We start from the raw sequence: 27,980 nt of genomic DNA, 5'->3' as shown, positions 1-27,980 counted from the left end.
CAATAAACAAAATTCAAATTAATATTTACATTTTACACAGGGCTAGTTATGAGAAAAGTCTTACTGTAAAGAACATTTAGCTGACTAAACTGAAGCAAACGCTTGCTTTATGCTTGAGAGTTAAAGAAGAAGAGTACATTGGCAATTCTCAAATATTGGTCGAACACCCTCAAAAACTTCAACTGAGCCAATATATGAAGTACAATTGCTCATGACTCATTCTTTTACTGTTTTACATCATCATAAATTTGACCCCTTGTATTGGTATTCTCTTGACAAAAAATCTCAAAGAAACAGAAACTGAAGAATAGAACCATACTGGTAATCTCTATCCAGGGGTGCTATCAACTCAATAATTTTCAGCAAATCATGGAACAATTCCAAAATTTGCTTGAGATGAATTATATACTCAACCAATCTTGATGTTTACTCACTGGAATAGAGTTAATTGAGATAATACAGCACCTTGATTACTTATTTTACCTTCGTAGTTCATTGCTGAGTACTCTTGGAGTACCAGAGTTTCTTCTGACAAATCAGCAACTTCTCATTCTCCACATTGTACTCTGTATCATGCTTCTGACAACCCCATCTCAAACTTTTTGCAATAGTGGTTATAGCATCTATGAAATAGTTGGATTCACGGATTATCACATAACCATTTGGACGTAAGATGCGATCCATCTCAAGGAGGACGTATTTCATTTCACACCTGTCACAGAGAAAAAACAAGCAGGAGGTTAGGCATGGGCAACTTGCCATTTGAACTTTAAATACGAAATTTCATCTGCAGGTGTTTAAATTGTATTTTTGCATGCAAATCCATGGATTTGGTGAGTGTGCTTGCCTATATACACAAAATTTTAATGAAGAGATGAAATGACTTCAAATCTTATGGGAAAATAACTTTGTCTGAAGATCTGAGACTATACAAATTTGTTAGCATAAAAAATGGGAAAGCATTTTTATCATATGAGACCAATGAAAGATGAGGATAAAAATGGAGAAGAAGAGATATGTGCAAAAAAAACACCTGCAACTGCTACCACCCAGCTACTTTATCTAGGTTTTAATGAAAGGCTTTCTCAAGATGCAAGAGGTGATTTCATATTCAAACTTTCATCACTTTCATGAGCAAGTTTGCTCAGCCATATTAAATGACAAAGTAAAATAAACAGTGTGATTTTGAAGTAGCTTTACCTGTGACTTTCTGCGGTGAACAAGCCATCAAGATGCAACAGGTCATAAGTTCGAGGATATGTTGAGAACGCCTCGCACCTACAGGTCAACACAACAGAATTGTAAATAGAAGCCATTAGAATGTGAACCAACACAAAATAACAGTAATGTCTCCAGCAAGGTCAAATGCAAGTGTGACAAATGAAGTTTCTGGTTTAGACATTAATGCAACAAAAGCACTCAAGACGTAACGCAAGTGAATTAACACAAGAGTGACCCAGTGAAAGCTATAGGATATTGCAATTTTTTTTCAAAAAAGTGGATAAACTACAAAATTATATATCTTGCAATATTTGAATTAGAACATGAAATTATCAATTAAAAAAAGTCACAAAAACAAATCTAATGTAAAAGGGTCTAAAAACTCCACAATATATTTTCATAATGACAGTACAAGCAAACAAATCAAATAATAAATTCAAGAAAACAAATGAATGATATTGATCCAGGTGATCAGATGTTTTCATTTTCATGTAATTAATAAATGGGTATAAAAAGATGTCTGGTAACTAATAAGAGCCATGAGCAAGTTCCCGTGTAAAATGCAATCCTTTAGATTGCAGTGTACCCCACCAGGAACTTCCCAATTGACCAGGCCCATAAATGTTACCCAGAATCCCCATTCAGAATCCCCATTGGCGAAAATATTCTGATGCAAATTTAAAAACCTTTTTAAACAATTTTTTATGCAGTCACTTACCAATCATGATTGGTACCGATCAGTCCCCGATCATAGACCACACCGAGGGAATTTAGACCATAGGTTGAGACAACATTCATGACCCAAATGGGAGAATCTATAAGAGCTGCCTGCAAATCCTCCAAACAAGGTATTCATGTCCATAACATTTCGAATTTTGTCACTCCCAAGAGCAGGAAGCAGTGCCTTGTAGTGTTTCACTCTGGCCTTCCATTTGTTATAATCATGGTTGAGTCCCCCAGAGATTGCTCCAGGAACCATGGATGCACGTTCAGAAACAACATGCAGCCGATCAGGCCATTTTGAGGTAGATTCCAGTCCCAACTTCTTGAAGTTTTGGCCAGGGATAGTCAGACATGGATGAAGTGGAACATACCATCCTGAATCTGGATCCAAACTGGCATCACATTTTGGCGGATAGGAATCAGGACTGAGCTTATTATAACAGTTGTTGTCAGTAGGCTTTTGCCAAACACCAAAGTCGCCTTTTAGTTTGTATAATTTAAAGCACATACTGGCCATCAACTTCTTTAGCTTGTCAAGATCACTTTTCTGTTCTGCCACTGTAGTGTTCCATCCTTGCCACCGGTTCTCATAGTTTACAGGTGGTCCAGAAAGCACCCAGAAGCCACCAGGCCTTAATATCCGGTGTATTTCCATAAGATAAATTCCACCTGAACAAAAGCACTTGCTAAGAACTTACATCTAGAAGAATAACAATCTATCACATGCTGCTAATATACCAGTGGCAAAACATCTTGCATGTAGAACCATTTTCTCAGATCATGCCATCAAAATGATCAAATATGAGACAGAAACAACAGTTAGAAAGAGAAATGGGTACCATGGTCTCAAGGAAGGCTGAACTACATATTGAGAGAAGATGGTTGCACCAACCATACACAACATATTAATAAACTGGATTGTGATTCCCCAAAAATAAGGAGGCAAGTTGTGGTGTTGCAAAACTTAGCCATTTAAGTTCTTGACAGCTTTCCTGTAATATTTCTTAATTCATGATAAAAGGCAAAAATTGGATATTATATCAACATAACAACCAATATTTACTTTTGCAAATAAGAATTGGCCAGTATTTTCACTTAGACAGCATATTCTTAAATGAGCAACCACATAACTTCACAAAAAAATGTACTATTTTACCTTGAAAGCTTTGATTTTTGCAAGTTCTAATGGAAAACTTAGAGCAATCATGTTTTATAACTTCAATATTTTAGATTTGTAAATAGGGACCATTTTTTGTCAAGAGGTTCGATGAACATGACTTACCAAATTCTGTCCATGGTATAAGACATCTGGAACAATGGGCCATATCAAATGCATTAGAAGGGAAAGGCAGGCGTTGAGTAGAAATGATGCCTAAAATTGCAGGAATACCACGCTCAAGGGCAAACTGTACTTGAGCTTCATGATTATCTCTAGGCGCAAGAGAAACAGTTAAGATTCCACGGTCCAATAAATCACCTCCCCAACTAGCAACCTATTAAAAAGCAAATGGGAAACCTGTTATACATCACCAATTAAGAGACCAGGTAATGCATATGATTGCACCAACATGTGTACAACAAACAAGATGGACTCTTCAGGACTTGAAATAGCATAAAAACACTTAATCAGAAGACAATCAAGTCCCGTCTCTGTCTGGATAAAAGAACCTTCAAAATATATACACACACATATATATATGGAAGAATTGATCTGCAATAGCTCATCTAAAAAAACTCACCCCACACCCAGTGTCAATGGCGGTCCGGATAGTACCATCCTTCATTCCAGGAATCAAAGCTTGCATTAAGTTAACATATTCACCAACTCCTCTGGGAAACATGGTGCCTCCACCAGGGAAACGGAACTTCTCCCCAACTTTCCTCAGCCAATTCTGATTAGATTTTCTATTGTTTATCCAGTTATATGGTACATTTCTGGCCATAAATATAAAATGGAGAAACGAGTTCATTCTTCAAGTTGTTACGCTAATAAATGAGGTATTGACACATAAATCACCAATATGATCTTAAAGATGGCGAAAAGGTACCTGTACCAACATTCGTCTCTGCTCTTTGGCCATTTAATTGGAGGTTTGTAACCGTCAGGTGGAGGAACCAAGCATTCCTTCCTTTCAGAGATTGGTGGGCAGTGTCGTTCCATGTGAGATAATCTGTAAGTACCATACTTCCTCCACTTCTGGAAGATCAACAAAAATCTCAGTAAAATATAAAGGAATTACAATATTATTGCAGCAAATCAGAACTTTCTAGTGTAATCACATGTTCGTAATTAGCCTAGGATACGTCTATCCTAACAAGCCACTAGAAGACCCTGGTATGTCCAGACTTCAAAAGCTAATCATATCCAAAGGAGATGGGAACTTTATGTGCATAAATCATTACTTTACACCTAGTGAAGGACCAAGATCAAATATGCGCAGACGCTTGACATAACTTGATCTCAGTTAATTTTAAGTCTTAACTTTTCCAAATAAATAAATATATATATGTAGGAACCAAGATGGAAAGTGTGTAAACTTGGTGGCCTAGAACTAGGTGTGACAAGTTCTGCAATGAAAAAAATGTCTGCTCATGCCTCTTCCCACCATAAATTAATTAGATTTCCAGTGCACGGTGTGTAAATTTGCTGGAAATGTGAGCATAAATTTGGTGGCCTAGAACTAAGTGTGACAAGCTCTGCAATGAAAAAATGTCTCGCCATGCCTCTTCCCACCATAATTTATTTAGGTTTGCAGTCACAATACACACCATTCAGTTAGCTTCTCTTACATTGTCTGATAAATATAAAAGGAAAACAGAAATGCATACCTTTGGGTCAGTGCATGGAGTGTAATCTTGATAGTCCATGCTACATTCGGGGATCACAAGAGGCTTCATTTGAAGAGGAGCAACAGTTATTTCCTTTCGAGGCTGAATTGCTGGTGCCACATCCTTCATAAAGAATCTGTTCTTCTCAGAGCAGTATATGCCCCCAAGATAGAATGAAAATCCACATAGGACTAAAAACATTAAAGTCATAGGAACCATCCTGGAGCTTCTATCATTGTTAGCCACTGATTTAGGATCTTTACCCTTCATCTTTCAGTCAGAATTGGAACAGCTGCAAGAAAGGAAAAACCAAGAAATAGCAGGCGAAGTTACACAGCAGCATCAAAGTTTTGACCACAAGGAAAAACCATAACACATTTCTAAAATCTGGTAAAAACTAGTTTTCAACACCAGAGATGACCAAAATATATCCACGCATACCAATCATAAAAAATAGTTACAAAATTTAAAAAATAAAGATAATAAATTGCAGTTCTTCTGCTGGCAATACATAAAAATACAGAAAGGTATGGTAACCATCAAACAGAACACAAAGAAGAAATGAACGCAGAATAATAACCATTGGGATCACCAACCATGAGAGTTAAGCTTCAAAGAAATACCCAAAATCAGCAATTTGCACGTGTCAATCAGTTTTATATGTTTTTGACCAAAGCTAGCTATGGTAACAAATACTGTCATATTTGCATGTTTTATTCCTTTCTATACATCTCAGTTACCAAGAATAGAATACATCTCAAAGCTCTTATCACCACAATGTCCATACATGTGTCTGCCCTTCCATTATCCAATTCAAGGTCTTTTAACCTATCATATTAAACTATGAAATTTCTCATCGCCTAAGAATCTTGTTATTTAAAGAAGCTACATCAATTATAAATCATAATTTATAGAAAAATATCTTTTTCTCTAATATATTGTGGTTTATCCACTTTCTAAAAAAAATCATAGATAAAGGCAACAACAGAAAAATACAAGTATTGCTAGATATTAGAATGGAATCTAGGCAAGACAGGAATAATAGAGTGTATAAAGTAGAATTATTAGAATTGTTCCATATCTTTATTTAAAAATGAAAATCATGTAAATAAACAAAGACCAATAATCAGCAGTTTCCACTCTTCCCATTTACAGACTATAACAACTAAAGATAGGTCAAGCAGACAACTATGGGTCACATATAAATAAGCACTGAATTAATGTCAACAAAACTTACTAATATAGCTCACACTTTGCCAAAAAAAAACAGAAGATGTTCATCATGTTAAAAGAAATAATCAAACAATAACTAAGGGGGAAAAGGCAGGGGAATAAAGACCAAGCAGAGGACCTAATTTAATTGCCCTGATCGATCCAATTGCAACACGCATGGACCCACATAGACTTTCTTTTTTTGCTTTAGACTTTCATCTCATAAACAATGATAGCATCACTTTTTAATCAAGAAACAGAGAGAAGAACACCTTGATTCACTGCCACCATAAACCAATGATCAGTTTTAACCAACAAAAATTATGGATTAAATAAATAACATAACAAAGAAATCCAGCAAGAACAATTGTTCGCTTTCAGTAGAGAATCCCGCAATCAAAGCATAACAAAGTATATCTACATTTCCGGATAAAATGCACACTCCTAAAAGAGTCCAAAGCAAGATCCACCAGTCAACAATATATATTAACAGAAAAAAAAAATAACAAAAAAAAAACACAAAACCTCAGCAGAGAAAACATCATACATTCATTGAAACCGAGCACACCATCAAATACTTATATCTCAATGAAAACTTGAAACAACCTCAGCTTAAAAAATTGAACAAAAAAATAATAAATAAAAACCAATAAGCACAAAGATCGCAGAACAAATCAAGAAAACCACACTAAATTTAATCCCTCGATCAAAGCCCAGCACACCATCAAATCGAAAATCCAAAACAATCACCACTTCAACGATTCCAGCACCATTGGATCGAAAATAGAGATCAAAAAAGAGACTTTATCAAAAACCACATCCTCCCTGCAGACAATACAATAAAAACTACCTCTAAAATAGCAGAAGAAGAAACAGAGAAGATATTTCCACTCAGACACCAGCCTCTTGCGCTGATAAAGAGAATGATGAAGAGAGTATGGCACCAGAGTCCAGACCTTCAATCACCATCGCATTTAAACCATTTCCTTTGCCCCAACTCCTCCGAATTCCGCCATTAATATAGCTTGGCGGTGCTCTCTCTCTCTCTGTTTTTCTCGTTTTACAAAGGAGCACGGAGGTGAGAAGAAGAGGCTACAAAGATAAAATGGTTTTTATAGGAAAGGAATCACCGGTATAATGTACTCTATTTCCTTTTTTAGCTTAAATGATTATGACTATTTGGCCCAATTGAGATTATAATCGTGAAAATAGTCAGTCATCTTTCCTCTCTTTTTCGTTTTCATCTCTATTCGAAATGTTGCCATTGAGTCAGCTTTTATTTTTGAAAATGTCCCACTTATTTAAAAAGTCTCCAAAGCTACTCTACTACTTTTAAAAATCGACTTCTTAGTCTACTCGGTTGGGTCGTTTTTAAAAAGTAGAGGATAAAGTTATAAGCGTTCTAACTAAATAGGCGTATTTTTTAAAAATAGAGGGACTGGATTCAATAGAGAGGCAAAAGAAGAAGAAAAAGTAGAAAGACAAATTAGAGTATTATACTTGTTTTTTTCCCTATATATATTTAAGTACGGATAATTGATGATTTGTTGTGGGAACAGGATAAGCAAGTTGGTTTTCCCTTTTTTTGGATTTTTGTATTTAATTCATTTTACAGCTGGTGTTACCGGCCTAGTTGAGTTGTGGCTTAACTTGTTTGGTGTAGGTGAACAATCGTTTCCCACGCATTTCCCTTTATTAAAATCAAATTCTTTAGATTTGGAAAATTCTAAAAATTCATTTAAAAATTTAATTTTTAAAACCAATAGCTTGTAGCAATCTTACGGTAAAATACGAGTTTAAATCCAAACTCATATAAATGAAAGACACATGTAAAACACTGTAATGAGATCAGTCTCTGACACATAATTTATTCATATATATTATATATATATATATATATATATATCATGTGATAATTTTTTTGATATATTGTGGGAAGTTTATATATTTCTTACATGTAGCATGTAGTTTACATATTTTTTAAATGATTAGTGTTATTTTTTTTATTAGCCGATGATAAATGGCTTTTAATTAAGTAATTATTAAATAGATAAATAAATATGAAGCACCATATGGAGTGGTTTACAATATTGGATCTAAGTGTACAGTGCATGAATAATACATGAATACGGAAAGGATTTGAATCTTTATTTTTTTTATATTTTTTGTGTTATATTATTGGGCTATCTGATAGTTAACATGGATAGTGATATTCATTTAATAATTTAAGAGATGATTTACTATTGATTTTACTTTTTATTAACACTTGAAAAGAAATCAGTAGTGAAGTGGAGTGGTTGGATTTTTAAAACTTAAGATTCTATTGAGAAAGATAACAACAAGATCTCAGCCTAATCACTTGAAAATGATTTGATTAGATATTATAATTCCAATTTGTGCCAAATAAATCTATGAAATTTGAATATCATTAACAAATTAACTGAAATTCAAATGATTTATTAATTAGTACCGCCAAGCAAGCGAAAAGACATGAATGCCCTTGTGTGGTTTATAGGCTGAAGCTTGGCAACCGTCGGTGGGGATGGGTAGACGTGGAAATTGAGGCGTGAAAAGTCTCGGATCTCGCCTTGACTTATGTGGAAGTTCGGTGGGTCCTTTTTGCAAATCACCCCCTTAAGTTATTTATTTTATTAAAAAAAATGGATTTATTGGGCAGTTAGCTCATAACTATTTTGGCTTACTCGCGGCCGCAGGCACATGATTTTCACGTGGACATTGAAACTCAGAATTAATTTAAGTTAATGCTGGAAATCAAGCGATCCAATATAACTTAAAAGCGAAAGGGTACAAACATGTGGGTATTATTATTATTATTCATTTATCCAACTAACAAATATAGTTTATGTAAATATATATAATAAACAACATCACAGAAGAACTACACTGAATAAATAATATAAAACACAAACTCAAATTTTTGACAGATGAAACATAGATCAAATCATTGGTTGTTAATTGATTTCTATTGATTAATGACTCGTATAATTATAATGCAAAAAGACAGTTGGAGGTTGAGAGTTTTGGTTTGCTTTAATATATATATATATATATATATATATATATAGTATAGACTAAAGGGCTAGACTGCACCGGGTTCGCCGTTGGAGGAGACGTGAGTTCGATTCCCTCGACCACGCCTCACGGGTTCAGAGAGTGAGGGACGTTGTGCGATTCTCATGCCACTGTCTACGAGGGTTAGTGACTTATCAGCTCTACCTCAAAAAAAATATATATATATATAGTGAAGTCATAAAATTATGAAATAATTAATAATAATTTTTAAAAACAATTACTGTGTCTTCTACTCATTGTGTATTAAAAACGATAAGAAATCTAGCACATTAAAAAACTTTTCAGCACTACCTACTGATTTAGAACATATAGCTCTTAAAAAATCAGTAGTTCAAATTTTTAAATAAATATATAATTATATTTATATTTATATTTATATTTGTAGTTAAATATCTAAAATAAATAAAAAGGGGAATAAACTATTTACTTCATTGAGATCTCTGTGCATAAGATTTAATGGCCGAATCATATGAAAAAACAAAGAAAAGGAAATTTTCACAAAAGTGAAAACGATGGATGTCTCATTTCCATACCGGCAAATTCCTGGGCAACATGTGTACTTTATTCATTGCTCACTCAGGTTATTTGAAATCTCTGCCAGTGTGACCCAAGTTCCTGAATCAATTCAGTTGAATTCTTTGTATAACTCTTCGTCCAAACAAGGAAAGCAATACATGAGACAAAGAGAAAAGAATAGCAGAACCATAAATTAATAGAGAGTGAAGAATCTCCAGGCAAAATGATAGTCATGGAGCACAAAAAAACATACAATTAAAGAGTGATGGGTCATTGCCATTGGGTTGGTTCCAAAAAAAAAAAAAGACTAGTAAATGAGCCCCACTGATCATAAGGAGCATCAAATGCTCAAGGGACAACATCCTTTAAGACCTCTGGGCTCATTTGATGTATTAATACATGTCTTTCATCCTTGCATGCATACATATGCTTCTCTTTCTTTAAGTTGGCCATTTACCTTTTTACACAATCCAACCGTCTATTGATTTATTGGCATCTCAATTCTCTGTACATATGTGATCGTGTTTGACTACTCGTGTGTATGATATAATTAAAAAATCCAAACACAATTTTTACATGCTAGTTAATATTTACACTGAAACTTGGTTATTCATTGGAATAAAAAAAAGGAAAGAAATAGAAGACAAGTGACATCTCAACTGTCCCATTTCATGACAAGTGAGTTTCAATGAAGAAGAATAATTAAAGAGAAAAATGATCAATTAGAGATGATGGTGTGTTTGGAAAAAGAGAAAAATATTGTTTAATGTGATGTTGACCATATATAGTGGCTACTCTTTGTTTCAGTGCTTGTGTTAGTGTTAGTTGTGAAGAAGAAGCAGATGCAGATGCAGAATAAATAGGAAAAGAAGGCGTGACGAGCGCCTTCATGTGCGTCCATGTGAACTTGTGGACTGTCCTCGAATGCGACTCACTGATGGTTGAGCCATCACTTTGACATGGACTCCTTCAAATCTTAAGATACCGACACATACCAACACACTACTCTGCTGCTAATCACTATAATTTTCTAAAACTTTTGACAAAAACAACATATTCTATCCAGATGTCAGAGGATAAATATGTATAAAAATACACTAGTCACGGTGGCTTAACGATTTCCTATGATTAATCTTCTGTCATACAATTTTAAAAAGGAATAATATACAACTCTCACAGGGACTCCATTATATATTTATGAATTAGAGGTTCAAATGGAAGATCATTTTAACCGTAAGGCATGTAAAAACAGCTTAGTCATGCCTAGTTCTCATAATCACTACAAATTGAATATATGTAATCTGAAATAATATAATTAAGTCAGAGTTTTATATAATTATTATATGGGTTTGTTAATCATCACCAAATGGTTAAGGTTGATCTGAACTTTCATATGTCAAATTTTATTTTATATTGTTTTTAGAAAGTAAGGTGAATAGATCCCTATTCAACCATGAAAACGGGAATAGGGGAAGTAGTGTTTTTATTTGATTTCTGTCATATTTGTGTTCAGACTGTGGAAACATGCACAAACACTCAAGAGTCCTCTTTATATTAACCTTGTTTTTATCGGTCACATGATATAAACCTATTTATATTTATTTGAAATATATTATATATTTTATTAAAATATATTAAACTATAATTTTATTAAAAAAAAAAAGAAATACATAACAACAAAGCAATGTGTAACACGATACAAGACAATTGAGCAAACTAATACAACAAAATTGACAAAACATACAAAATCTTTGACATCTACCCACAATGAATGGTGGTATTATATAAGTCCTAACAGTGGAAAAAAGAAGAGAGAGATAATCATGACACTTAAAAAAATGATTAGTAAAAAAATATATCTTTTTCAAGTGATACTTGAATGAGTTTCAGTGTTACATGCCTTAACTGAGCAAAAATGTTAGATATCATATGACTCATATCACTAGAATTAGTTACAATATTGGTGGCCTTAAACCTTTTGGACTCGCTTTGGGCCTCCTGGTATAATTTATTATTTAATAAAAAAACAAAAAAAAAATTATTACAATTTTACCTAGGATCTTAGTTTTACTAAAATTGGCCCTAACAAACGGTGAGAGTCAGTGATATCATTAGAGATGAGGTGCAGGATTAGCCCATTAATTAAGCGTCCAGTCAGGTTTTGTGAGAGAGCCTGTTTTTTTCCGTTTTGTTTTTTTCTTTTCGCTTTTATTAATATTGGGCCACATCTAGTGGACCATGGTTTATTTTGTCATGTTATGCCCGTGTTTGTGGGATGTTTATTTTCTTTTCTCAATTGAAATGATTTATTTATTTATTTTTTTTAAAAAAAAATGATGAGAGATATATCAGTGTCGCATTAGCATTTTTAAGTACAACACCACGAAACCCTTGATTTGGGAGTGATTTATTTCGTTTTTTCTTGTTAGCTGCTGAAGACTTTTAACATTTTTTGGTTTTTTTTGTTTTTCAACTGTGAAGTTTTTTTTTTTGTTTTTATGTTTTTTGTTTGATTCTTTTTTTTTCTTGAAAGTGCATCACTGCTGGTGATGTTTTTCTAGTTTATCTGGGTCAAAGTTTGTACTTTTGTTTTTTTTGTTTTTTTTATATATTTTTTTACTTAATTTATTGTTTAAATAAAAATATGATTTATTCACTTTTAGAAAAAAAACTGAATAATCTGGCCTGCTCAAGCTACGCATAAAGTCCGCACCTCGTTGTCAATATTCCCAAGCATGATAAAACGAAAAAGATCAACACTTTCAGTTATTTTTTTATTTTTTTATTTTTTTAAAAAAATGAATAAATCACATCAATTAAAAAGAAACAGACTTTCAATTATTTTAGTTTTTAAGTATTATTCTACTAATACGTTTATTTCCTCATATTATCTAGCATAAATACTTCAAAGAAAATGACAACAAGATCCACCAAAACATCTCGTCATCTTATTATAAAAACTTAAAAATTTAAACAATCAAACAAATTATGTGGGAATCTGTGTCATTAGCCACCATATCCCTAGGAAATGACAACCTACCAAACTTAAACTTTTTAGTTTGTGATGTGATGATCATCTTGGTCTCTGTAATAACCATAGAGCCATTAAACTTTTTAGTTTGTGATGTGATCATCTTGGTCTCTGTAATAACCATAGAGCCATTAAACCATATAGATATAGTGCCATGCCATAAACAATATAACCAAGATATCTTTTAATATCCCAAACACAACCACCACTCTTAAAATCCTCTTCCATTACAAATTCGCCAGTTTGTTTTTCTCCTCTTCTTTTGTTTTGACTTTGCGTTGCAGCGTGGATCACCCAACTCATTGACTTTTTAGGTGCACATTCCATGCCTAATAATCTTTTTTATTTCGACTTTTAGATCACCTAATCCAACATCTTTTTAAAAACAAAATTTCAAAGTTTTTTAAATTATTATTTTTTAATATTTTTTTTTTTTACAATCCGCCTCACAATTTGATGGTGTACTAGTTACAATGACTTGATAATTCCAACATGAATATCATATTTTAAAAATTAAATTAAGTTAATAGAATATATTAGTGTAACATTCGGTTATGTAAATTTATCATTTTTATAACATTTTTGAGAAAAGTGATGTCACGAGCAGGGGACGAACACGTGGGGGAGAGCAGTCTTCCATGGCCGAACCGTCTTGCTTCACTGGCAGTGAGATGAGGATCGAGCTCGGGAGGCCCACGCTGACACTCGAGGCGAATCACCCGTACTGAAGGGGCCCGATCTTAATAAGCCAGAATGATCATTTCAACTACCCGAAAATAGTGGTTATTTATTTGCATAAATTTTAAAAATAATACTCTAAAATGGAGTACCATCTTACGGAATTATAAATGTTTCTAGAAACTCCGGAAGACGTCATGCCCGGCACGACTCTTTCCAAACTCGTGCCTTAATCACGCCACCTACCGCGTCACGGTTCAAAGCCGGCTGGGCCCACCTTTCCATCATCCAACGGTTCTGTTTCAATGTCCTTCTGATGATGCTCAATCAGACGGCTGGGACTAAATGGATCGGACGGCTGTGATCGCATGGAGGCGACCGGTTCAGCGGGTCAACCAACCGAGTGGCCACGGGCGAGACCGGTCAGCTTCTCACAAGTCCCGGGAAGGGAACGAAAAGGGGAAGGAGAGGGCACGAGTTGATTTTCATCTCGTGCTCACCACGCGTTGCTTCTTCGATTTTTTCTTCAAATTAATCTCTTGCGGAGGTTTTCGATTCTTCGAGGTAATCGTCTTCTTCTTCCTTGATTTTTAGTTAAAAAAATTTCGATTTTTGAGGTTAATTGTTAGCAGATCGATCGCCATTTGCAAAGATTGTGAGTTTTTAAAATTTATGCTGATTTTATGTTTTTTTTTAGGTGTTTGGATTGTTTGGTTGCCTTCATGCATACTGATTTTGAGATTTTTCGGTTTCTGATTATGTGCTAATGGTTTCATTGGAGTTTGATCGCCATTTCTAAAGATTATGAGTTTTTTGAGGTTGTGTTTTTCTGAAAATCATGTTGATTTTATAAATTTTTTTTTTGTGTTTGGTTGTTTGATTGCCCTCATGCATATTTCTTCTTCTGTTGGAGATGGTTTATATTCTGATTATGTGCTATTGGTTTTACTGGAGTTTTGAATTTGCTTATTTTGATCTTGAGTTTGTTGAATTATTGTTTGATGACATTGATGTGGTGGAATTTTTTTAGTCCATTCTGATTATGGTTAATTACAAAAGGGCACAAGTGATCTAAACTTTCAATCCTGTGATTTATTTGACCATTATGAAAAGAAAAGTTTGTAATTTGATTGGCTTAACTGATGAAGAATGGGTTTGAATTATATACCAAGGAAACTAATTGGCAGACGATAATTGGGTTTGTTTGTAGTCATGTATTTTCTTAGATGCTTTGATAATTAGTGTTGAGGAGATGGATTAATGTCTTTGATGCTTTGATTTACTTAGATTAAACTTTAGGACCATGATAGGAGTAGGCATGAGAATTATGTTGTGGTTGTAGGGAACTATTACTAGGTGAATGGTGGAGATTTAACTCAAACAATAAGGTTCATGTCATGGTCTTTATGTGAGGACATTGCTAGCATATGTGCAAGTGCAATTGCTTATCTCAGTTTTACGTATTTTTAGTATTTTTGTTGGTGATGTTAATATTAAAATCTTTTGGTTTTGCATGTTAGCTTTTGGTCCATTTTGTTCATTTGTTTTATTTATTTATGGAACCACACCTTTCTTTCATTGTTCGTGCTAAGTTTGGCTGGAGGACACACTCCTTATTTTTTTCTTCTTCTTCTTCTTCTTCTTCCATACAGACTAAGCCATTTGGGCCTTAAAATGGAGCACTTGATGAGAGCTTTTCATATTGAGGCACCGGAATCTGAGAATCTGTTCGCTGATCAGGAGATTCAAAGATGCCCATTTTTAAGAAATATCAATGAACCCACTAATTTTTCGTTCTCCTCAAACACCAATTTTCCTTTACCTGTGAGTTCCCCTACCTTTACTGTTAGATCATGTTGCCTATTATTGGGTTATATATCATTTATCTTTCCATATTTTCTTCTATATCGTATCAGGTGCGTGGTGCCAAAGGCCCAATTTTTGAAGATGGTCCCAATTTTGACATGGCATTCAGGCTTTTCCATGGAAGGGATGGAGTTGTGCCCCTTTCTCGGCAACCATCTACATTGAACAAGAACCTGGGAGCCTGAGCCTGCTCTTCAATTTAATCCTTTGGCTGCAAAAGCAGCATCCATTAGTCTTTCAGCTTTCGGACCTGGTGGACCTTTCAGCTTTGATTTTTTCTCGAACAAGTGGAAGAAACAAAAGAACTCTTCAAAGAAAGAGTCCTCTACCCAGGTAAACTCTTCAAGTCTTTTCCTGATCCTCAATAAGGAAGTATCTTGACTTTGGTTCTCACAATTTTAGGAATGTGACTTTGTTAGAGACCATTGAATAGTTAACAGTTATTGATCCCATAAACAGTTTGCATTTAGGTATGTTATGTTCTCTATGTTTGGCTATCATAACTTCCAATAGTATAAGTGATTTATGCTTTTTTTCAAGAGCTGGTGATATAATATTATGTTGCTTCAATATCATTCACTTCATTTGCTCTACTTATCAAATGCAATGTTCTTATTTCAGAGAAGCAGTTCATCCCATGAATCTCTAAGCAATGAATGGCTAGAAACTGGGCAATGCCCCATAGCAAAGTCCTATAGAGCAGTAAGCGGTGTCCTGCCTCTTGTTGCGAAAGCTCTACAGCCTCCACCAGGTGTGAAATTCAGGTGCCCTCCTGCTGTGGTCGCTGCCCGTGCAGCCCTAGCCCAAACAGCATTTGTGAAAAACCTCCGTCCTCAGCCCCTGTCAGAGAAAATGCTGGCTATCACCATGCTAGGGATTTCAGCCAACATCCCTCTTGGCATATGGAGGGAACATACGAAAAAATTCTCACCCCAGTGGTTTGCAGCAGTCCATGCAGCAGTGCCATTCATAGCGATGTTAAGGAAGTCTGTTCTAATGCCAAAGACTGCGATGGCCGTCACTCTGGCTGCATCAATTTTGGGTCAGACTATTGGTTCCAGGGCAGAGCGATACCGCCTGAAGGCAGCGGCAGCCTCAGCTAAAGACTCCGGTAAATCCACTGCTCTGATTTAGTCTTAGCAGGAGCGGGAACTGCAGTGCTGAAGGTAGTAGAGCTTGGGACCCCCTTCTTATCAGAGCTATAACTGTGGGTTCTTCCGCAACAGAGGAACCAACAGGAAATGTATGTTTTTGATGACACTATCAGAAACGATTAAGAAATTTGATGTAATTTGTGTTTTCAATTGTATGTTTTGGATTGGCGCTTGATTGTGTGGTGTTTCTTGTGCTTGTATTTGACAATTGAATTAACTTTTAATGCAACGTGTTGTGTTGATTTTCATTGATGCTCCATTGCTGTTGATGCTCCTATATTCCCAATTCCCAATTGAGTTTCTCTATCTCAGCAATAATGCTATTTGGTTAGAAATTTTGTTTTGAAGGATTGGTAGGGGTGCGCCGGGCCCGTGCAGCAGTGCAACGCATGGGCGACGCGCGAGGGCCCTACTAGCAAGCTAGTGTGAGTGGGCCCTCCCCAAGAAGAAATTAATTTAATATCATAGTGAGCCAATGGCTCACGTATCAGATATTAAACTGATAAGAACAGATACTACACTTGATCTTAGCCAAAAGGCCGAGAAAGGTATGACTTCTTTGATAGGCCGGCAGTCTGATTTTATAGTCTCTGTTGGTATCTCATGTTAGTCCTCATCCGATGTGGGACTAAAATAGTTTTAAAAAATTATTAAGATTTTTTTTTGTTTCCATTTATAATTATTTTTCACTTCTTCCTCCTTGCCATAATTTTCTGTTTTTGGATGTACGTTCCTTTCCATTTATATTTATTTTTTCTTGGAAAACACAAACTTAGGTGTGGTTCTTTCTCCTGGCCATAATTTCTTTTTTATTTTTAAGATTAACATTTAGTTAATCGTAACCATTCCAAGAAATTTGATCATTTTCTGTGAAGAAAAAAAAAACCATTATCTGCAGAAAAATAGAATCAAAAGTGTATTTCATTGTGTAGTTAACAATGCACAACTCGGTAGGAATTCTATCTGCCGTGAAAAGCAAAAGAAAAAAAACAAGCAGCATATGTCCATGGTATTACAAAAACAAAGCAGCACTAGCTAATATATCTCATCATCAGGGATTTCTGGAGTCAAGAATTTCCTAGGATCTTTAGTGATCTCCTCATAATTCAGTTTAGACTTCACTTTCTCTGGCAGCGGTACAAGAGAAATGATGGCATCCCTGTCAATGACACCATCAATGATGCCATATTCGACGGCCTCAATTGGAGACATATATCGATCCCTGTCAATATCTTTTCGAACCTGTTCAACTGCGCGGCCTGTAAAGCCAGCTACAATTCTAATGACATTCTCCTTGTTATGCATGACTTCTTTAGCCTGAATCTCCACATCAATGACTTGGCCACTAGCACCACCAAGGGGCTGATGGAGCATGATTCGTGTGTTGGGCATTGCAAGCCGTTTACCTTTGGTACCACCACCGAGGATGATTGAAGATGTTGATGCTGCAATGCCAAGGGCAACAGTCGAAACATCCGCTCTCACAAGTTGAACCACATCGTATATGGCCATTGTCGCACTAAAAAAGACAAGCAATAATTTAGGTAAAAGGGAGGAAAATAAAATTTTATGCAAGCAACATTCAATGTAAAGGAGTGCAATATAAATGCAGAATACTGAATTGGGGGCATCTAGAGACATCACTAACCAGAAGTAGAGGATGGCATATAATTCAAGTGCTAGTGAATGAAACATATTTGGCTTCATAAAAAAAATAAGAGTAATCACACAAACTTCTTACTCACCTTGCCACGCAACTTAACCAGACCCCTCACTTAGACAAGGGAAATTGACAAAATCCTAGTATGAAGATCCCAAACTATAAATGTTTAATATCAATCATGTGAGAACCTCTTGATTTATATTCCATTTCAACAGGCAACATAAGCTTCATTGTGTATAATGAACAGAGTTGTTACTAAAATTAAATAGCTCAAAGGCCAATAGCTAACCATAGAGATGAGGGAAACTTCTTTAACCAAATCCCTCACTTAGACGGGAGAAATTGATAGAATCCAAGTGTGAAGATCCCAAACTATAAAATGTTTCATATCAACCGTGTGAGCACCCTCTTGATTTATATTCCATTTCAACAGCCAACGTAAGCTTCATTGTGTATAATGAACATGGTTTTTACAAAAATTAAATAGCTCAATTTCCGTCATTCATTAACTTCAGTCTTTTTTTTTCCAAGAAGAAAAAAGAAGAAGAAGAAGAAAAGAAATCATCTCTAAACATGTTTTAAGTTGTTCATATGCAAAGCAATCAAATGCCATACAAACCATACCAACATGGTTCGAGCAGCTTTTTAATAAATAGATAAGTTGATCAATTCATACTACATATTTCTTTCACCTAGTTCAAGAAGCAGTTTTTTCCTAATTTCACTTCAGTGAGTTCAGTCAACTTTTATTCATGGGTAGATACAACCACTAACTGCCTTAGCAACATATCTGGCGGAACAAGATAACTTGGTATAATCTCACAGACATCCAGAATGCATGTGAGATCATCCCTACACATCCTATGGCAAGTGTCATGTATAATGTATTCACTCATGCCTAATATCAGATCTTAAAGATATCACCATATAAGAGCATGCCCCCTAAACCCAATTAATACTAGAAAACATGACAACCCATTATAGGTTAACAACTTATTCATCAAACTAACAATTTATCCAATGCAAAAATAATTCCAGATCATAATTAGGTTGCACATGATTTGCCCTGTGAACATTGGGTGCCAAGAATTTCAATTGCAAGTGTGTATTCTCCCCTTGGTGTAAATCCCGATCTTCCTTGACAATTGTTTTTCTTCTTAAAATATATATATATATAATAAAAAAAAATATTCCAAGCACGTGCTCAATGCTTCAAACAATTTATAAGAAATTTGATGAAACTGATAAATTATCCAATGGCTGAATAAGGTCTATACCTTAAAAATCACATTTTCAGGAGCATGTGACATCTAACATGAATTAGGCAAAGCTGATCTTGTTGGGATGATCCCTATGATGAAAAGGTTTCATATCAAGCATGAGAGACCCCTCATATTCCAATTCAACAACAAACATAAGCTTCAACTAGTGTATAAAGAACACAGTTTCTACTAAAAATTTATACCGATCATACCTCAAAGGCTAATGATGGCTAACCATAGATATGAAGAAAATGTTTACAATTGCAATTGTTCCGCTAAATTTGCATCCTTAAAAAGAAACGAAAGAAGTGTGCTTGCACACATATAAGTAGCAATCTATTAGTAAAACCAAGTTTTTAAGTAGCTTGAACACACTCAAATCCTATACAAGCCATACCAACATGGTCCAAGAATCATTTTTTTTTTCTTATTTCCCAAATAAAAAGTCAGATCAATTCAGATTACATTTTTTTAAAAAAAATTTTACACTTATTTTATTTCATTCACCTTCTATTTATGGGTAACTAGTTCTCCTAAGAAAGCCCTTTGCTAACTGGCCTTGCAACATATGTAACATAACAACTTAACTTGGCTAGACAAGCATTTCTCACAGATATCTAGACTGCATGGAAGATCATTGCTGCACATCATATTGCAACTCTCATGAGCATTTAGATCTAATATCAGATCTTATGATAAGATGTCACCAAATCTAGATAAATTTATCATGTATGTTATGTAAAACCAACTAGTTCTAGAAAACATGAGAATCCATGATATCTTAGTTATCGAACTAAAAATCTTTGTCTCTTTCTCTATGCAACCAACACATTGACCTTTTAAGGATATATCTAACATTGTTTACAATTTTTTTTTTTTTAAAATCCATTTGCATGCTCAACGCTCGGTTAAATCTACCAGTAATTTGATAAAACTGAACATCTTTTGGTGTTCAACTAAGCAGCAGCAGAATGAAAATAAAGCAAGCGCGCACATTTCCAGGGCAAAACAACGAAATCCAGATCTAATACACAAAGAGATCATCAAGGGCAAAGAGTAACCGACCTGAGGGATCCTCCGGGGGAGTTGATGAACAGACGGATGTCCCGAGAGGAATCCTGGGCATCCAGGAGAAGAAGCTGGCTGATGATAGCATCAGCGACGAAGTCGTCAATACTGGTCCCGAGGAAAACAATTCTCTCCTTCAGCAACAAACCCATCACGTCCGATTCCGCCCCTCTCATTGCCGTCGCCGGCGTCTGCGGTGCTGAAGCTGTAATCCAAGAAGAGTAGAGGTCCTTCTCAAGCCCTAGCCCAGAGTTCTTCGAGAATGGCTTTGGCAGGGAAGGAGTGGCGGAGGCAAGGGTTCCAGCGCAGAAAGGAGTGGACCTTGGCAGCACAAGCCGAGGCTTTAAGGAGTTCGGGAGAGACGAAAGAGGGCCGGAGAATGGAGGGCTTGAAAGGAGCAGAGACGGTGAGTGAGGCCATGGCGGCGGCGAGGCGGAGCTCGAGAATGAACGATGTGGAGAGATAAAAAGGCCAAATATTTTGGAAGATATTTAAAATTTAGATCAAAATATTTTTTAGGCCAAGTGTCTTGGGATTTGATTTCTAGTTCAATCCTGCGGTCACAAGGCTGCATTTGCAACGCATAGAAACATATATATATATATACACACACATATATTCTGATCTCTCTCTCTCTCTCTCTTAATTAAAAATTTAAAACGTATTAGTAAAATAACCATTGTGATAACTGGACCAATGGGCCGGGCAGGTCGGGTTCAGGCTAGGCATGGACTTAATAATAATAGTGATCATGCTTCTCCACGGGCGGCCCGGAAGGTGATTAGGACCTATATTTTTTTTAATTTGGATAAATCACATATATTAATAAAAAAGGAACCACAAGATACAAAGAACCTTCCACTAGCTGTGGAAACAAAACAAAAGAAAGCTAACAAAGGAGAAATAACGGGTCTTCTCCTGATCCACATAGAACAGAAAAACTACTCCTCACCACTAGCATGATCCGCCTCAAAAGTGGAAGTGGCCTCCACCCCCGCAGAATGAGGTCCAGCAAACTCTAAGCTACGCCTGAATGAGGACCTATATTTTTACCGAGGCCCATCAGTATTTTAAAAACGTGACCAAGGTCCAAGGCCGGCACAAATTGGTCCATATTTAATTTCTTAAATTAAAATTAGATTTTATTAAAAATAGAGTTTACATTTTAAAATAGAAATAATTTAATAACAAATTTTCTCTAAATGAGTTTTGATAGAAAAATTAAATTATATTAGAATTTACGCTTTTAGGCATACAAATAGATTGTTTGATATTATTTATAAATAATTATAAATAATAAATTTATTTATTTTATTTTTATATAATTCGGGCCGGGTGAGGCCGAGTCCGAATCTAAAAGCATCATACTTGAACCCTAACGCATTTTTGAAATTGTCTTTTTTTTTTTTGTCTAATATCCGAAGAATGGACCTAATATTTTTGTCCAACTCCTCTTATTTTTCAAGAGAGTAACACTTCCCTTGGATAAATATAATGGTAACGACCTTTTAACTTATTGGCACTCGGCTCATTTATGTAGAATGTTTATTTTGGAGAATCAAAGATCGATCTCAAAACCCAAACAAGGTGGGGGCACGAATGGTCAACACGTCCTTAAATTTTTTTTTTTAACGAAAGCGACAAGCGTTGCATACATCATGGGCATGCGCATGGGCTGAGAATTAATCGTCCAACCTGCCAGCACACCCTCATTAGGAAACAAGAGGTATAACAAGTGATATGTTACCATTATTATTTACAATGATCTTTTCAATGTCTCGGTCTCATTTTTTATAATAAGATCAAGTCACTAGATTTATGAGTTTTTTTGGTCCCTAATACATAACTGTGTTGTCGCCCTATTTGCCAAGAACAAAGGAAAAGATTGACCATCATGGGTCCAACCCTAATATAAAACATTCCGTATAATTTAGATATATATCATACAATATATTAATACATGCTTAAATAGTGTGATTCACGGATGCAGATCCGCAAAACTAGAGATCTGGGTCATCACTCAACCTCAACCATCACTAATTATAATGAGCCAATCACAGACATCTCCAAATCAATTGGAATTTTTAATGGAGATTCCTTCAAAGTCATTGACTTTTTCATTTTCTCTATATCTCCATTACCATCAATCATACGTACACCAATGACTTAGAGAACACAATAATAATCAGAATAAAAAAAAAAGCTAAAAAGTTTGTTATCTGATGGCGTCGTCATCGCAGCCATGCCCTCCTCTGGGGTTCTCGGCAAAGTACTACACGTTCTCGAACAGTGGGCAGTGTGTGCGCCAAAGCAGCTTCTTCAACGGCGAGGCAGTGCTCAACCAGGGCGTTGGCTACTCTGTTATTCTCGGTTTTGGTGCCTTCTTTGCCGTCTTCACCTCTTTCTTGGTATATATATTTTTTTATATATAATTTCATTCTTTGTTTCTCTATATTTGTCTTTTGGCCCCTTGGATTAATTTTTCTTTTGAATAGGCCTTCCAAAGATCTTGGAAATATCATGAAATGATTAGTTTGTAATTTTTTTTAACAAATTTGTGTTGAATGTTAGGTGTGGTTGGAGAAGAGGTATGTTGGATCACGTCACACTTCAGAGTGGTTTAACACTGCTGGAAGGAATGTGAAAACTGGATTGATTGCAAGTGTTATTGTATCACAGGTATCAGCTTCTGCTTCCATTACTGGATTTCCATTTTTCTTTTTTAAATACTTTCTCTATGTAAAAGAATGATTTTTGGTGTGTGTAAATTTGGGATTCAAGTGGACTTGGGCAGCGACAATCTTGCAAAGTTCCAATGTAGCATGGGAGTATGGAATCAGTGGACCATTTTGGTATGCAAGTGGTGCCACCATCCAGGTTAGAATAGTCTCAAGTCTGTCCTTAATTGAATACAGAGTTTTTAGTGGATGCTAATACCAGAGAGTGTTGTTAATGTTCTCTTTGATTTTCAGGTGCTTTTATTTGGTGTTATGGCTATAGAAATTAAAAGAAAAGCACCTCAGGCACATACTGTTTGTGAAATTGTTAAAGCAAGGTAGGATTAATAGTCTCACATGAATTAATTAAACAAATATCATTCATATGAATACAAAGATATATGTCTAAGTTCCAAGTGTTATGGAAAAATTGTTCTTGATACAGGTGGGGAACTTCTGCGCATATAGTGTTCCTTTCATTTTGTTTCTTAACAAACATAATTGTCACGGCGATGCTTCTTCTCGGTGGTTCTGCAGTTGTTAATGCACTCACTGGTGTGAACATTTATGCCGCAAGTTTCTTAATACCTCTTGGTGTGATAGTTTATACTTTAGCCGGAGGATTGAAAGCCACATTCTTGGCAAGCTACATACATTCAGTCATTGGTATGCTATTTGAATTTTAGGCACATTACTGAATTTTTGTTGTGAACTTGATTCCTTGAAATGTCTGTGTCTGCTCTGGTATTATTATCTGTGTGGTTATGCTTGATGGTAAATTTTTCGTATTTTTAAACAATTATTCTTGCTTCTTGTTCAGTGCATATCGTACTCGTAATTTTCGTTTACCTAGTCTACACAGCAAGTTCTGAACTTGGCAGTCCAAGAGCTGTATATACTCACCTTTTGGAGGTTGCTAGTAAATCAAGGATATGCAAAGACCCAATTTCACATCTTTGGCCAAGCTTGTGGACCTGTAAATGGTAACTACAAAGGCTCTTATCTTACCATGTTGAGTTCTGGAGGTCTTGTGTTTGGGATAATCAATATAGTAGGAAACTTCGGCACTGTCTTCGTAGACAATGTAAGTATATATGAGTATATACTAAACATCGCTCTTTCATGTTGTTTCAAGTATAATTTACTGAAAACTTATAAGTTTGAAAAACTCATGCAGGGTTATTGGGTAAGTGCCATAGCAGCACGTCCATCATCTACACACAAAGGGTACTTGTTGGGAGGTCTAGTATGGTTTGCTGTACCATTCTCCTTAGCAACATCTTTAGGACTCGGCGCACTTGCTCTTGATCTGCCATTAACTACAAGTGAAGCTAGCCATGGACTTGTTCCTCCTGCTATGGCTATTGCATTGATGGGAAAAGGAGGATCTGTTCTTCTTCTCACCATGCTTTTTATGTGAGTTTTTCTTAAAGAATTAATATAGAGAACTAGTTTAGTATAATGTATTAACATGCCTAACAATGTCAAATGACTCAATTCAGGGCAGTGACTTCTGCTGGTTCCTCAGAGTTAATTGCTGTTTCATCTTTGTGCACATATGATATATATCGAACGTATATAAATCCCAATGCAACTGGGAAGCAAATTCTCAAAGTTTCAAGAGGAGTTGTTCTTGGCTTTGGATGCTTCATGGGTGTATTAGCAGTGATGTTAAACAAAGCAGGGGTTTCTCTGGGTTGGATGTATCTTGCAATGGGAGTTCTAGTTGGTTCAGCTGTTATGCCCATTGCTTTCATGCTTCTTTGGAGGAAGGCGAATTCTATCGGTGCTATACTCGGGACAGTCATTGGTTGTATTCTTGGAATAATAACTTGGTTAGCAGTGGCAAGCATCGAATACGGCCGTGTTAATCTTGACACCACCGGCCGGAATGCTCCTATGCTTGCAGGGAACCTTGTGTCTATCCTAACTGGTGGTCAAGTTCATGCAGTATCCAGTGTTGTTTGGCCTCAAAACTATGACTGGGAAACCACCAGGATGATTAAAATGGTTGAGAAGGTTAAGTCTGACTTACCAGATGATGAGTTTAAAGATGAGAAGTTATTGAAAGCCAAATCCTGGATTGTGAAGTGGGGTCTATCATTTACTGCAGTAATTGTAATCTTGTGGCCATTGCTTTCACTTCCTGCAGGTAAATTGAGTCATATACCACTGATTTGGATATATGTCTTGGTCTCTTTTCCTATCACCTTAAAGTTTTGTAATTGTTTTTGCACAGGGAATTTCAGTATAGGATACTTCACATTTTGGGCTGTAATTGCCATAGCATGGGGTACAATTGCATCTGCAGTGATCATCATTTTACCATTGGCAGAAAGCTGGAAAACAATTCAAAGTGTGTGCATTGGTATGTTTACTAATGATAGACTCATGGAGAAGATTGATGAGATGAACTCGAGACTCCGTGCCGTCATGGCCGTGATGCCAGAGGCTGAGAGAATATACTTACTCGAGAAAGAGAATGCTAAGAAGCTGGAACCATAGGTGGATAAAAGAACCAGTTTTACTGCAAATGTAGCAGCTGAAACTTAACTTGGTTGCTTTGTTATACAGGTTGAATTGGCAGTAGAAAAATTTGAAAATAAATGAAACTACAAAGTTCTGCTTTTGATGGCAAATAGATACGATTGAAAATTGTAATAAATGTTTATAAAATTTTTCATAGGGCCAAAGAACATTTGATCTCGGACCACTGTCTCATAGACATTATGAAAGACTTGATTTGCAAGATTTAAAATACGGTAGATATAAGTGGTGTCAAGGGTCTTTGAAAATATATGAGGAGACTATTTGTGTGTCCGTTCTTGACTGCATATGCATTTGTCGTGTCTTTTGTAAAAAAATAATAATAAATAATTCATGCATAAATATTAAGTGATAGGGATAATAAGAACAGCGAGCATGAAATTCTCGGCGTTAGTAAGGCGCCAACGATTCTCACGCGCGGCACGTGAACATGTTAATCGTGCAGGAAAGAACAATAAAGACCCATGGACTGAACCCTGTGTTCGCTGATCAAAAGCCTGCAAAAGCCCCCCGTGCATCACCCGCCTCCTCTCTCTCATTAATCATACATGTGTCACTAAACTCACTACACTCCCTCTGTTTTAAAAACTTTATAATATAAATTTATTGTGAAAAATTATGAGTAAAAAGAATGACTATTTAATTTGTAGATATTTTCATTTCCTAAGAAATTATCATCCAAATTGTTGAGTTATAAAAGCAAACTTTTTAAGTACATCCAACACAGTAGGATTAAGTTGGTTCAAAGACTGCAAAAAGAGTGGGTTGGGTGGTCCCTTAAATGATGTAATGATGTTTGGGTTAGCCAAATGGAGCAGTGACATAAATAAAATGGTAGTGGCCAGTGGTCCTGTAGAGTGTAGACACTGGGGAGTCTATGTGAGGGACAACTTCATAAATGCTAGATAGATGCATGGTGTGGCAACCGAGGCTGGACAAGTGACTTCTTCATTCCTAGTGTTCCATCATTTTTTTTTAAAAAAAAAAATATAGATAAATTATGTTTTATTATAAAAAAAAAGAATTATAACATGAAATTTAAACGAGACAGTCACTAAAAAAAAGTAAAAACCCTGTCACTCAAAACTCTGATAGACAAAAAAAGAATAAAAAAAGAAAAATAAATAAAAGAAAAAAAAATTAGAATCACAGACTAAATAAAATGAGATAAATCATAAATTTATTAAAGTTAAATACAGATTTTTAAATTAAATAAATAATTATTTAATTAAATTAACATAGTAGTATTTTTCAATTTCCAAATCAACATATATCTTGTTTGGACTGAGAATTTAATATAAATTACACAGATAATCAAACACCAACTTATTTTGGTTCAAGTAACTGAAGTTTGTGTTATTTATGTAAAGTCACATTTGAGTTTGAATTATTATTTATATAAAAATAGATTATAAAAATTATTTATCCAGATGAAAAATCTATTTTTTACTGGGATTTTTATTAATTCATTTGAATTAGTTTATGACCAGTGGTTCATAAAAAATTTTGAAGAGTCAAAATTACAAAGTACAAACACTACAATAATAACCTTACTAGGAGTGGAGAACAGGTACATAATTGAAAATAAATAAATAGCCGATGACCAAAAAGTGGTCTAGACCTTTAAAGAAAAGGAGAATAGGACTCTACTCTTTGAGTTAGCTAGCAAAACACTGTGAGAAAAATCATACATGTTCTAAAGAAAGTAATCACTCTCTCTCCCTTGCTTGAGCTACCAAGAACTTCAGGGTTCTTCTGAGCTCAAGTTCTCCATTTTGATTTTTAAATTTATTATAGAGTTGAAGACACACGTTATAAATATGTGATTAATTTCCAATAATAACATAAACAATAGAGATTTTGGGAAGGAAAACATTTAGTCATTTGATGTTAACCAAATATTCTAAATGATGAATAGATATCCGAATATTTTATTATTATTTTAATAAATTTATTCATTGTATTTATAATTATTCTAACGAATAAACTCAAATTTGAATAATTAATTAAATTTTATTATTTTCTTAATTTGGATGCAAATGTGTTTGTGTAACAGTATAAGTATTTTTTTGAAATAAGAATATAAACAGTACTACCGGGGGAGGGATTTGAACTCATGACTTCCTCCTTATATTTTGATATCATACCATTGGGCTATCAACGGTTGACGAGTTTTTTTGATAACTTTATAATAATTAGTATCATTACATTTTACTTATTAAATTATCTTTATACCAACTAAAAAGATCAATAATGTAATCTAGTAACTATAGATTATTACTTTAAAAGAAGTAAATTTTAAAGGAATTAAATAAATTATTTCCCTAAGTTATCATTAAATTAAATCCAACCGTCCATATTTATCAATATATATATACAATTTTTTCAGATAATACCGTA

At 35.1% G+C, this 27,980-nt stretch overlaps 4 protein-coding genes and 1 non-coding gene across 5 annotated transcripts; 2 read left to right on the top strand and 3 right to left on the bottom strand.

Moving 5' to 3' along the window:
• Positions 1 to 66: 66 nt before the first annotated feature.
• On the bottom strand, positions 67 to 7,059 carry LOC120258826 (probable methyltransferase PMT21). The gene is given in 9 exon segments (XM_039266260.1): positions 67 to 712; positions 1,201 to 1,278; positions 1,940 to 2,049; positions 2,051 to 2,613; positions 3,227 to 3,437; positions 3,684 to 3,879; positions 3,993 to 4,141; positions 4,774 to 5,065; positions 6,836 to 7,059. Coding segments are annotated over 8 exon segments (1,797 nt in total). The 5' UTR covers positions 5,044 to 5,065; positions 6,836 to 7,059; the 3' UTR covers positions 67 to 492.
• A 6,729-nt stretch (positions 7,060 to 13,788) lies between these two features.
• Positions 13,789 to 16,571, top strand: LOC120259405. Its single transcript, XM_039266997.1, is given in 6 exon segments — positions 13,789 to 13,867; positions 14,956 to 15,127; positions 15,220 to 15,344; positions 15,346 to 15,502; positions 15,791 to 16,296; positions 16,298 to 16,571. Coding segments are annotated over 5 exon segments (1,065 nt in total). The 5' UTR covers positions 13,789 to 13,867; positions 14,956 to 14,977; the 3' UTR covers positions 16,425 to 16,571.
• A 106-nt stretch (positions 16,572 to 16,677) lies between these two features.
• Positions 16,678 to 16,875, bottom strand: LOC120259713. Its single transcript, XR_005536268.1, has one exon. It is a non-coding gene; the product is annotated as a U2 spliceosomal RNA (small nuclear RNA).
• Positions 16,876 to 17,226: 351 nt separating this feature from the next.
• Positions 17,227 to 20,807, bottom strand: LOC120259481 (ATP-dependent Clp protease proteolytic subunit 4, chloroplastic; the record flags this gene model as incomplete). Its single annotated transcript, XM_039267093.1, has 2 exons — positions 17,227 to 17,842; positions 20,314 to 20,807. Coding segments are annotated over 2 exons (978 nt in total), but the record flags the coding sequence as incomplete, so codon positions are not given.
• Positions 20,808 to 22,511: 1,704 nt separating this feature from the next.
• LOC120257951 (urea-proton symporter DUR3) lies at positions 22,512 to 25,833 on the top strand. The gene is given in 10 exon segments (XM_039265259.1): positions 22,512 to 22,724; positions 22,888 to 22,995; positions 23,098 to 23,193; positions 23,289 to 23,371; positions 23,479 to 23,699; positions 23,854 to 23,987; positions 23,989 to 24,117; positions 24,211 to 24,449; positions 24,536 to 25,185; positions 25,273 to 25,833. Coding segments are annotated over 10 exon segments (2,112 nt in total). The 5' UTR covers positions 22,512 to 22,538; the 3' UTR covers positions 25,539 to 25,833.
• Positions 25,834 to 27,980: the final 2,147 nt, after the last annotated feature.

Source organism: Dioscorea cayenensis, chromosome 4, assembly GCF_009730915.1.
Source record: "Dioscorea cayenensis subsp. rotundata cultivar TDr96_F1 chromosome 4, TDr96_F1_v2_PseudoChromosome.rev07_lg8_w22 25.fasta, whole genome shotgun sequence".
Classification (NCBI taxonomy): Eukaryota; Viridiplantae; Streptophyta; class Magnoliopsida; order Dioscoreales; family Dioscoreaceae; genus Dioscorea; species Dioscorea cayenensis.
The sequence above is the reverse complement of the archived record's forward strand: the minus strand, read 5'-3'. Positions and strand labels throughout refer to the sequence as shown.